Source organism: Caretta caretta, chromosome 1, assembly GCF_965140235.1.
Source record: "Caretta caretta isolate rCarCar2 chromosome 1, rCarCar1.hap1, whole genome shotgun sequence".
Lineage (NCBI taxonomy): Eukaryota > Metazoa > Chordata > Testudines > Cheloniidae > Caretta > Caretta caretta.
Window position 1 is genome coordinate 168199787 of NC_134206.1, and position 12984 is coordinate 168212770.

The 12984-nt window shown below is 46.3% G+C and overlaps 1 protein-coding gene across 3 annotated transcripts in view; it reads right to left on the minus strand.

Annotated features, from left to right (window-relative positions):
* Positions 1-12984, minus strand: part of MAP3K7CL (MAP3K7 C-terminal like) — an 84477-nt gene that overhangs the window by 35146 nt on the left and 36347 nt on the right. For all 3 annotated transcript variants that reach the window (XM_075133258.1, XM_075133263.1, XM_075133264.1), the window contains one exon: positions 3348-3409. In XM_075133258.1, the coding sequence (XP_074989359.1) occupies positions 3348-3409 (62 nt within the window). Of the gene's footprint in view, positions 1-3347; positions 3410-12984 lie in introns of those variants that run through there.

Here is a 12984-nt window from a genome sequence, read left to right on the forward strand (position 1 = left end):
TCATTCAGTGCTCTAGACATTCAAAATTACTGGCTCACTCAAATTAGGGCTATTTGCTGCAGAAAATATCCCCAGCCTTCTGAGACAGCAGGAAGATCAGCAGACTGAAGAAAGGCTAACATACCATCATACACCCCACCAAACTTTACACCAGAATTCTGTATTCTGGGCCCATTCCTTTTACCTTTCCTACAAATCCCACAGGCCCACCCCTGTTCTCTGTATTCTGGACAGCCTCCATTATCCTCCATCCCTTCCCCTGTCATCTTTTTGGTGAGTAGTGGGAAGGACAGAAAATGAGGTTTCTCCAGACCAGTGGCCCCCAGCATCATCTCCTTAGTTGACAGAAGACAGCTAAAGAAACATCATTGGACCACATAGCTCCTTTGAAAATATTTCCCAGTTTACATGAGGAAAGCACCCGCCTTTGCATTTAAATGTCAGAGGATACCTGCTGTCATTTACATGAGCTTGAGTGTTCCTGGGAAAGATATGATCTGAAACAGCCATCAAAAGTGAAACTGTCATCATTCTGCAGCTACTGTGGAGGGGCACTGACCCCAGGAATAGGGAGCCAGCTCTTTGCCTGCTAAACCTCCAAGTTTCCATGGACCAACAGAAATGGTCCGATTCTGTGATGAGTTGGGCTACTTTGTGTTATGCTTGCATCACAAACTACGGCCCTAAAGGCATCTTAGCAGGCGACAGGAGGATTCCCCCAACAGTGTAGCAGCTCATATGTCGAAAGTGTGGCTGAGACAAAGGGAACATGGCAGAGGTGTTAACATCCTTATGATCACTGACATAGTGGGGGCTTGTCAAGGTTCCTTCCCCACTCTGAATTCTAAGGTACAAATGTGGGGACCTGCATGAAAGACCCCCTAAGCTTATTCTTACCAGCTGAGGTTAAAAACTTTCCCAAGGTACAAACTTTGCCTTGTCCTTGAACAGTATGCTGCCACCACCGAGCGTTTTAAACAAAGAACAGGGAAAGAGACCACTTGGAGACGTCTTCCCGCAAAATATCCCCCCAAGCCCTACACCCTCTTTCCTGGGGAAGGCTTGATAATAATCCTCTCCAATTGGTACAGGTGAACACAGACCCAAACCCTTGGATCTTAAGAACAATGAAAAATCAATCAGGTTCTTAAAAGAAGAATTTTAATTAAAGAAGAGGTAAAAGAATCATCTTTGTAAAATCAGGATAGTAAATACCTTACAGGGTAATCAGATTCAAAACATAGAGAATCCCTCTAGGCAAAACCTTAAGTTACCAAAAGACACAAAAACAGGAATATACATTCCCTCCAGCACAGCTTATTTTACAAGCCATTAAACAAAAGAAAATCTAACGCATTTTCTAGCTAGATTACTTACTAACTTTACAGGAGTTGCAAGGCTTACATTCCTGATCTGTTCCCAGTAAAAGCATCACACAGACAGACAGAACCCTTTGTTCTTCCCCCGCCCTCCAGATTTGAAAGTATTTTGTCCCCTCATTGGTCATTTTGGATCAGGTGCCAGCGAGGCTACCTTAGTTTCTTAACCCTTTACAGGTGAAAGGGTTTTGCAGCTGGCCAGGAGGGATTTTATAGCACTGTATACAGAAAGGTGGTTACCCTTCCCTTTATATTTATGACAGGGCTGTTGACCAAACAGCATAAATTAGAGTAACCTTCAGGATACTCTAATTCAGTGGTTCTCAAGCAGGAGTCCAGGGCGGGGCTACAAGCAGGTTTCAGGGGGGTCTGCCAAGCAGGACCAGCATTAGACTTGCTGGGGCCCAGGGCAGAAAGCCGAAGCCCCACTGCATGGGGCTGAAGGCGGAAGCCCAGAGCCCCGCCACCCAGGGCGGAAGCCAAAGTCTGAGCAATTTAGCTTTGCGAGGCCCCCTGTAGCATCGGACCCAGGCAATTGCCCTGCTTGCTACCTACTAACGCTGGCCCTGGCTTTTATATGCAGAAAAACAGTTGTTGTGGCACTGGTGGGACATGGAGTTTTCAATAGCATATTGGGAGGGACCTCGGAAAGAAAAAGAAAGAACCCCTGCTCTAATTTATGCTGGAGACTGACCTGGGTCCAGAATGGCCTAAGATTAATCTTAGGGGAGAAATGTAAGAAAAACCTTTGTATACCAGCCCTATCTTGCCACAGCTTCACTGAATGCTTTGTAGCCTCAGTGAAATATCTTGCCTGGAGCCTATCTTGGACTGTATATAGGCTTTAAACCATTTTACAAAGTATCTGCGCAATCCTTCTCCCATTGAAATAAGTAGTGACATTCCTATTCACTCCAATGGCAGCAGGATGGGCCCTACTACGGTTTGCACACAAATAATTTGTAAATAAATAAAAAAAACCATTGGAACAGCCACAATGGCTAAATTTCCCTGCACTGGGTTGAAAATTCAAACCAATCTCCTTGTTGCTATGGTTTCTCTCTCTGTGCAAATGTGAAGTCCCATTAAATTTTTAGAGCTCAGATGTACACCACTGAAACACTCACAGTAACTTAACTATGGTGTACGGGGAGACTTTGGCAAACCAGTAAAGTGCCTGAAACCACTACGGCTTATTGCTAAAAGCAGCCAAGTCAGCAGGCTGTAAATTAGCCATGTCAGCAGGCTTTGCTTAACCAAGGCAGGAGGGGAAGGGTGCCACAGAAAGGGCAGCTTGAGCCCATGTTCTTCCTGATAAGAATTGTGTTGAAGTTGCTGATATATGCATCTTAGAAGAGCAGGATGTGCCCCAGGAATGTCTCTTGGGGCCTCAAGGCTGCAAACGTTGGAAAAACCCACACCTGGTTAATCGATAATCAGAAGGAACCTCTCACTTGACCATTGAAACTGCTTACTTAACAAGTTTGCTTTAAGGGACATGTCATTCTATTACTAATGTATAAATAAAGGGGAAAAGTTTGAGGTAGGGGGACTCTTCAGGACTGGATTCTCCCACTGGATGCATCTTGTGTTCTCCACTAGCAGACGGGCTGTTGCTGTGCCACTCGAGAGCCACACTCAGCTTTGGTAATTATCAAGGGTTGGGGTGTTTTACTAACCTGTTGCAGACATGTGTACAAGTGCTTGAGACTAAGTAAAGTTTAGCTGTAAGTGAAAGCACTCTTGTGTTGTCCTGTTTGTGCCAGCCATCTATCGGTCGGACGGCCGTGTCTCCCTTGATTTATTTCCTGACACCACTTTGCACAGAGTAAAAGTTACCAAGAGCTTTGGGTTGAAAGAACCCCGGGTAACAATGGCACCACAAATATATTGTTTCACGGTTGGGTTTTTTTAAAAAATCTAATCTACATGGTATAGAATCAGTTAAAAATAAAAATCAAAGTTTACCTGAAGTTGCTGTTCTAGTTCTGGAAAAGCCAAAGGAAAGGTGTTTTCAGGAGGAGTATCATCTAAAATGTAAACAGACATTTTGAAAGATAACACTTACTATAAAGGCATTTCACATGCTCAGTTGACATAGTATGGTATGTATGTTGTCCCTTCTGTCCTGATCCTGCAAAGACTTACACACATACTTAACTTGATACAAATGCGTAGTCCTACTGAACTCAGTGGAACTACTCATGGGTGTAAAGTTAAGTCTCTGCAGGACTGGAGCCTTCTTTGTGTTACAATAATCCTGAAACAGAGTCACACTTATAGAATGTATTATAGCACAGTAAATTAATCAATCAATCAATCAAAACATCAAGACAATTTCTATCCCCCGCTTCCCAATTACAGAACAAATAATTCAGGTGTCTGTCATACACACCCATGCCTTCAGTGAGCTCGTGACTTCAGTAAAGAGTGAGGCCTTGTCTACACTGGCAAGTTTCTGCGCAGGAAAGCAGCTTTCTGCGGTATAACTCCCAAAGTGTAGACACTGCCAAGCCACTTAGCGCGCAGAAACTGCACAGTTGCAGCACTTAAAAAACCCACCCTGACGAGAGGCGCAGAGCTTTCTGTGCTGGGGCTACAGCGCCACAGTGCCGGTGTAGACACCCTCGTTGCTTACAGCCCTGCAGTTGGCCTCCGGGAGGTGTCCCACAATGCCTGTTCTCGCCTCTCTGGTCATGGGGTTCAACTCTACTGCCCTGCCCTCAGGTGACCAACCGTGAGCCCCGCCCCTTAAATTTCTTGGAAATTATGAAAGTCCCCTTCCTGTTTGCTCGCTGACATGTGAAGTGGTCTCAGCACATCTTTCCAGGTGGCCATGCCTGCTCCACGCACTAGGCGATCCCCCACTGGGAGCAATGCCGAGCTGCTGGACCTCATCAGATTTGGGGAGGGGAGGCTGTCCAGTCCTAGCTGCACTCCAGCAGTAGGAATTATGATACCTACAGACAGTTCACGATGCATGACAGAAAGGGGCCATGACCGGGACACGCTGCAGTGCAGGGTCAAAGTGAAGGAGCTGTGGAACGCTTACCACAAGGCACGGGAGGCAAACCGCCACTCCGGTGCTGCGCCCACAAGCTGCTGGTTCTACAAAGAGCTGGATGTGATAATCGGTGGTGACGCCACCTCCATTGCGAAGGCCCCTGTGGATACTTCAGTTGCTCACGGGCTAGTCGAGAATGGACGGAGCCAGGAGGAGGAAATCTTGGACGAAGATGTGGAGGGGGACCCAGAGGCAGAGGACGACTCAGAGGTCAGAAGGGCATGCAGTCAGGAGCTCTTCTTTACCTCGGAGGAGGCTAGCCAGTCACAGCTGTTGGAGTTTGGCAAAGCACAAACAGGAGAGGAGCCCCCTGGTAAGTGGCTTCGATTTTGGGAATCGCTGAAGCAAGTTGTTGGGGGCAGGAGGGTTGCAGAAAACAGTCTTGGGTCTGCATGATGCGCATACCACCGCACGCCTAGCCTGAACAGCGGAACAGGGTGTTGATTGACTCCCTCACTTCACAGGAATCTGCCTCAGAGATCTCCAGGAAACTCTCATGGAGATACTGGGCAATCCACTGCCCCAGGTTCTTTGGCAGAGCTGCTTTGTTTCTTGCCCCATTAAGAGTAACTTTCCCATGCCACTCTGCCATCACTGTGGGGCCAGGAACCATTGCTGCAAACAGGTGAGCCACAGAAGGGCCAGGGCAGGAGCCGCAGTATTGGAGAAGACCCTCCCTTGATTCCCTGCTCACCCTCTACAGCGAGTTATCTTCCATAATGAACACAGCCTGTGGAAAATGTGGGGACAGTAATGATTATAGGGCCCCCCCATAGTGCTGGCTCTCCCCAAAAGCCACATGCCCAGTGTAAAGTATGGTCCCGGAACACTGATTTCCACTGCCCCTGCGGTTACTCACCATTTTGGGGGTCTTGTGGCTCATGTGTGCTTGCCTGGGGTCAGCCAGTTAATGACAGGTATGTGAATAGTGGTTTTAAATCAGTGGTCTGTGTGTTGCAAACAATACTGCTTCTGTAAAATGTTGCATTTTGGCTTCACAGATACGACCTTGGGAGCCCAGCCTCCCTCTTCGTTATCGCTGGCTGAACTGCTGCGCAGAATTAGAAAGTGGCCACGAAGAACTAAAGAGGACTTTCTGCGTGATGTCATGATGCACTCCGCAGCCGAAAAACAGTAATTGAAGGAGTGGCAGGACAGCAAGAAGAGGCACCGGAAGGAGAATGCAGCGCGCCAGAATGAAGCCACGGAGTGGCTCTTAAACGTTATGGAGCGCCAAGCGGACACACTCCAGGCGCTACTAGCTCTGCAAACCAAGCAGCTCCGTGCCCGCCCTCCCCTGCAGCCGCTGTCACAAAACTCTTTCCCATGCACCCTTTAGACACCACCAACACACTCTTATCAACCTCCTGGCTCCAGTCTGTACCCACAGCATTCCACTCCCCCCCCGTCACAGTCCAGCATGGCGGACTCCCAGTACCCACTGCACTCAACACCCATCCCTCTGCAGTTTAGCCCTCCTGAAGTACAGTACCCGCTGCACTGTACTCCAAAGGACAAGGCTGCATATGATACCTGGACATACACAAATCTTTAAAGTCCCTGGGACCTCACCTCCTCATGGGACCCTTCCTTCCCCTATCCTCCACCCCCCACAGGGCTGATGTGTTTTTTTGTTTGTCTCTCTCCTCCGGTTGTTGTTTTTTAATAAAAGAATTGTTTTGGTTTGAAAGAAATCTTTATTCCATTAATTGAAAGCAAAGAGAGCCTGCAAAGCAACAGGCAATTTTCTTAAACCTTCATAGTGCATCGTCTGCACCAATCACAATCACCTCCTAGCATTACAAGCACTGCACTCCTGAGCATAGCAACAAATATTAGTGGCTTTCAGCTTCAAATTGCTGCCTCAAGGCATCCCTGATCCTTATGGCCCCCGTCCCTGGTTGTTCAAATTCAGCCTCCAGGCGCTGAGCCTCAGTGGTCCAGCCCTGAGTGAAGCTTTCACCTTTCCCTTCACAAATATTATGGAGTGTACAGCATGCAGCTATAAGCATAGGAATAGTGTCATCAGCCAGATCCAGCCTCCCATATAGGCAGAGCTAGCGGGCCTTTAAATGGCCAAAAGCATGCTCAACAGTCATTCTGCACTTGCTCAGCCTGTTGTTGAGCTGCTCCTTGCTACTGTCAAGGTTCCCCATGTATGGCTTCATAAGCCACGGCATTAAGGGTAGGGAGGTTCTCCCAGGATCACAATGGACATTTCAACTTCCCCTAAGGTGATCTTCTGGTCCGGGAAGAAAGTTCCTGCTTGCAGCTTCCTGAACAGGCCAGTGTTCCAAAAGATGTGTGTGTCATGCACCTTTCCAGACCAGCCTGTGTTAATGTCTGTGAAACGCCCACGGTGAGCCACAAATGCCTGGAGAACTATAGAGAAATACCCCTTCCAATTAATGTACTCAGTGGCTAGGTGGTCTGGTGCCAGAATTGGAATATGCCTGCCATCTATTGCCCCTCTGCAGTTAGGGAAGCCCATTTGTGCAAAGTCATCTACAATATCATGCACATTGCTCAGAGTTGCGGTCTTTCAGAGCAGGATGCGATTAATGGCTCTGTACACTTCCATCAACACGGGTCCAACGGTTGACTTTCCCACTCTGAACTGGTTAGCGACCGATCGGTGGCAGTCTGGAGTAGCCAGCTTCCACAGTGCAATCGCCACGTGCTTCTTCAGTGACAGGGCAGCTCTCATTCTCGTGTCCTTGCGCCACAGAGCTGGGGCAAGCTCATCACACAGTCCCATAAATGTGGCTTTCCTCACGCAAAATTTCTGCAGCCACTGCTCGTCATCCCAGACGTAGATGATGATATGATCCCACAACTCAATACTTGTTTCCTGAGCCCAAAAGCGGCGTTCCACTGTGGTGAGCATATCCGTGAATGCCACAAGAAATCTCGTGTCATAGCTACTACATGTGGCGAGATCAATCTCAAACTCCTCTTGCCTTTGTAGTTTAAGGAATAACTCCACTGCCACTCGTGACGTGTTAGTGAGAGCGAGAGGCATATTGGTCAACAGTGCGGGATCCATTCCTGAAGACCAAAGAGGCAGAGCGTGCAGTATACAAACCATGGCATCAAATGAGGATGGAAGCACAGGGATTGCTGGGATGCGAAGCAATGCATCACGGGGCACTGGGACAGGACCCAGGATGCCCTGCGACCCCCTTCGCCTTCTCACGAAGCTCTTAGCGGCAGAAAAGGAAAAGATGCTGTGTGGGATAGCTGCCCAGAATGCATCGCTCCAAATACCGCTGAAAGTGCCACAAGTGTGAACAAGCTATTGCGCAGGCAGCTGATAGTGTGAACACACAACAGCGGTTTCCCTTCAGCGTTCTCTGAGCGGTGATGTAACTGCCGGTGATGTAACTCTGCCAGTTTAGACATATCCTAAAGAGAGTTCATCACCTGCTAGGGGGTACTCAGAACATTGCAGGGTTGGGCCCAATTGTAAGTATGACTTCTAAACAGTCTTGAAAATGACTTTTCTGCTGTGGTTTACTTATGTGGTTTACATAAAATAACAATATGAGAAACAGTTTTCCCCCTGTAGTAAGTAATACACATTAGTAAGTGTAATGCCCATGGAACACACCACAGATTCTTTGTGTAGCTAGAGAGGAATGATACAGCACATACAGCAGCAGTGCAAGCTTCTCCATATCACATTACTTATGTGTCTTTACTCTGACCTGGAAGGATCCACCTGCAGGGATGAAGTTAATTTATTCATTATGCTCATTCAAATCAAGGGCTCTTTAACATAGGCTGCCAACCAGGTGTGACTGAGTGCCAGTCATGCCCATTTTGTGGTGCTCACTAGGAACTGGACTGAGAATAGAAATGTGAATCATACTCCTGTGGGAATATTAATTACTCATAGTCACTGTCACATGAACAGTTTTGCATTGGATTTCACTGTTGTTTCTGTATCTTCTGCAGGTTACAGATCTTTATTATTAGCTAGCTTTCAGAGTCTGTTGTATGCAATGTCACAATTAAACCACGGTTGTTTACACAGTAGAAAACTGCTGAGGCAGGATCTTGTAAGCTGCTTTTTGCCGTCAGACCTCTGTGTGCCCACACAGCCTCACTGAATCAATAGGGCTTTGTGGAGATGCAGAGGTCTGCTCACACAGAGTATCTTGCCAGATATTCTGCACCTCTGTATCGTACTATCAGTGGTCATGGAGTGCAGTGACTGTGGCGGGGAATAGGGAAAATAAGCAACCTTGTTCCAGGCCAAGTATACAGAGTATATATTGGCTAATATACAGTCAAAGCCTTGCTTTAACTAATATAGAGTTGGTGTCCAGGGCAATGAGCTGGCCTTGCCATGAATCATACTGTATTGCACACTGGACATGGTGCAAACAAACAAACAAAAGTGAGGGCTATACCAAGGAAAAATGAAGTGGAGAAGAGGGCAACAACACAAGTAAAACAAATAGAGAGTCCATAGATACCAAAATCTAGTATTAATATTCTGAGGCTCAGTTTGCAGTATTATTAAAAACATCTTCCCACCACCTACCCACAAGGTTTCTCCTGCAAGACATTTAAATTTTTTAATGCATAAAGTTACTTCACAACAATGTGCCAGTGTTTACGTTTAAGTTGCTGTTGCCTTCTTGTGCAAATTTTAAAAATAGACAAGTATTCTAAAAGAAGAAAGACAAATCACGCTGCATAGCCAAATTGAAAGAAGAAATATGACTCAGTCAGAATAGTAGTACAACTGCTCTACAACATTTGGACTAGTAGTTGTAAAACATTTTGACAGCAATATTGGATCAGAGTTGTGGAGAGCAGTTAAACTGACATTTGACAATTCCAGCAGTACAACATACTGTACCAGTAGCAGTAAGAAACACCCCTCATGATTTTAATTTTCAAAAGAAATCAAGAACATGTAAAGCAGGAATTGCTGTTATTTTTCACGTGCACAAGATTTTAAATATATCTTCTTTTTGAATTTTTGACTGTTTCAAATTATTAGAAATGTTACACTACGAACTGCAGTGTAGTTAATAGAAGCAGCAAATAAAAAAATAAAACAAATTCCCTAAATAAATTTTAAAAGAATGAACTTTAAAAAGAAATAATTTCAGAGGAAATCCTTTCAATAAGCAGATGTTCACTGCTTATTTTCTGAACACAAAGTGACTGAGTCAATGGTACTAAAAATAGAACTTATTGGTATCTTAACCATTATAGCATACCATAGTACATTTTATAATGGGCCTGCCTTAGCATCTACTTAACAGCTGCAAGGGTTTTTTTTTTAGTCACACTAGTTTAAAACATCTTTAAATCAACTTCTTTGTGCTGTTATACACTAGATAAACTAAGAATTTAAGTGGCAGGAATTTTCTTGAATTCAGAAATTCATACACATACTTATAGACTAAAGCAAGGTAAAAAAACCCAACACCACCCCCCACCCACCGACCCAGTATAAGACTGGGATTTTCAAAGGAGCCTAAAGGGAGCTAGGCACCCAACTCCTAGTGAATTTCAATTGAAGCCTAACTCCATTAGATTCCTTTGAAAATCGCAGTTTAAGTTCCCAGTCCAACTCCCACTAAAGTTGATGGCAGTCTTTTTACCATTGTCTGGGAGTAGAATACACAACGTTCCACTACTGTCTTACAAATAGTTGCGCAGCACACTGGCAAAGTGTGTGTTGTATCTTTCTTTAAGGGCTGATCCACATATAGGTGACATAAGCAGACATCTTTCCTGTATGTGGATCAGCCTTTAAAGAAGGATACAACACACACTTTGCCAGTGCGCTACACAACTATTTGTAAGACAGCAGTGGAATGTTATGTCTCAGGATTCCTGGTTTCTAATCCTGGCTCTGAGAGGGCAGTCTCTAGAGGCCAGAGCAGTGTTTACAGGCAGACAAGTACAGACACTGCTTGCTAAAAGGCACTGTGGCTAAATGAATGAGTCTTGGCTCTATCATATGAGAGCCGTGGGTTCTATTCCCAGTTATGCCTGAAATGACCTTGTGCAGCCTCTCAGTTACCTTACTTGTAAAAGGATAGGGGGAAAATGATTGCCTGCCCTTAGGATAGGAATATGAGGGGCTTGTTTAATAATAAGTGTTATGGACTTCACAAAAATATTAACAGCACCCATGAGCTTCCTGCTCAGCATACTTTCTCCTAAGCTAAAGAATGTTCCGTGCGGGACTCTCACTCTCATGCCCCTTAAGGGCCTTTCTCATAAATTCCTGTGAAATCCTCAGAAAAATGACATTACTGTCTACCAATAACAGAACACGGTTTTAAGGATTAATCAGGGATATTATTATTATTATTATTATTATTTTTATATGAGCCTCTAAATAGAAAATGTATGCACTTTGAAACCCACACATGTTAAAATCATGAATTTATTATTTGTACTAAAGCTCCCAATTAGGATCAGGGACCCATTCTGGTAGGCACTGTACAAACATACAGGATTACAGCATCCCTGCCCCAAGGAGCTAAGAGTCTAAGGATATGTCTACACAGCAAAGAAGAATCCACAGCTGGCACGTGCCAGCTGACTCAGGCTCCTGGGGCTCAGGCTTCAGGGCTGTTTCACTGCTGTGTAGACTTCCAGGCTCGGCCTGGCACTGGAGCTCTAGGACCCTCCCACCTCATAGGGTCCTAAAGCCCAGGCGCCAGCCTGAGCCCAGAGGCCTACTCAATAATGTAACACCCCTTTAGCTTGACCCCCTCAAGTCCGAGTGGGCCAGCCGTGGGTTTTTCTTTGCTGTGTAGATATATCTTTAGATTGGGGTGGGCAAACTTTTTGGCCCAAGGGCCACATCGGGGCGTGAAACTGTATGGAGGGCCGGGTAGGGGAGACTGTGCCTCCCCAAACAACCTGGCCTCTGCCCCCTATCTGCCCCCTCCCACTTTCCACCCCCTGACTGCCCCCCTCAAAGCCCCTGACCCATCCAACCCTCCCTGCTCCTTGTCCCCTGACCGCCCCCTCCCGTAACCGCCCCCCAGAACCCCACCCCCTATCCAACCCCCCCTGCTTCTTGTCTCCTGACCGCCCCCTCCCGGGACCCCACTCCTTATCTAACCCCCTGCTCCCTGTCCTGTCTGCACCCCCCAACCTCCACCCCATCCAACCGCCCCCTGTCTACCCCTGCCCCTTATCCAACTCCCAGGCCCCGGTCCCTTACCATGCCGCTCAGAGCAGCATGTCTGGCTGCCACGCCGCCCAGCTGGAGCCAGACACACTGCCGCGCTGTCCTACATGAGCAGGCAGCCCCGCCGCCTAGAGCACTGCCCGTGCGGCGGCATACTTGCGGGGGGGTGGGGGGGAGCGGGGGAAGGGGCCGGGGGCTAGCCTCCCGGACCAGGAGCTCAGAGGCCAGGCAGGACAGTCCCGTGGGCCGGATGTGGCCCGCGGGCAGTAGTTTGCCCTCTTCTGCTTTAGATTGTTAGCTCCTTGGGGCAGGGATGCTGTAATCGTATATGCAGAGTCTAGTTGCTGTGTAGACATATTCTAACTTAAGACAAAACTCAACAAGTGAGGATGGTAAACACTAGGAAGGACAGAGGTGAGGGTACAAATAATAATCAGTATTGTGTTATTGTTTCCTTATTCCTTCCTATTTGCTGTATCCACACGTAGTCTGTTGTCTCATTCTTCAGTTATAAGCTCTTTAGGGCAGGGACTGTCTTTTTGTTCTGTGTTTGTACAGCGCCTACCACAAAGGGGTCCTGTCAATGACTATGGCTCCTAGGTGCTACCACAATACAAATAAATAATAATAATAACACTGTGAAAATAAGATTACAATGCACTTTAAAACCAAGGGATGAAAAGCACAGTGCAGGAGCCATTTACTATGATTTTACATGGTTAAACTAGCTGATTGCACAACTTGATGGTTCCAAATTATTTTAAGGTATAGGCCAACATTTTTAAGTATGAGAGCCCATGATTAGGCTCATAGATCCGTACCTAGGCCCCAAGATAAGGGAGTCCTGATTTTCAGAGGGATAGAGCACCACAGTTGTCACTGAACTAATTGGGTGCTGAAGATGCTCATTATCTCTGAAAAACCAGGCCACTTCCGTTGAGCGTAAGGCGTGATCTACACTAGAAAATTAGGTTTAACTTTGTTGGTCAACGCTGTGAAAAATGCATACCCCTGAGCAGCATAGTTAAGTTGATCTAATTCCCCATGTAGACAGCACTAGCTCAACAGAAAAATTCTTCCATTGACCTAGCTACCACCTCTTGGGTGTCCACACTGAAGCTCTACAGTGGCACAGCTGTAACAGCACAGTTGTGGGGCTATAGAGTTTTAAGTGTAGATAACCCTAAGTGTGGTTTTCAAGCCTAACTTTTAGGTACCCTTTTTTGTAAACTTTGGGCATATATTTTATATATTAGCAATCCCCACTGGTCCTTTACCTATCCATTTTCAGCTGCAGGCATTATGATAAAAGTGAGACTGGAGGAGGGATTTGAAGGAGCTGCTGAGGAAGCATCTACTGTAAAACA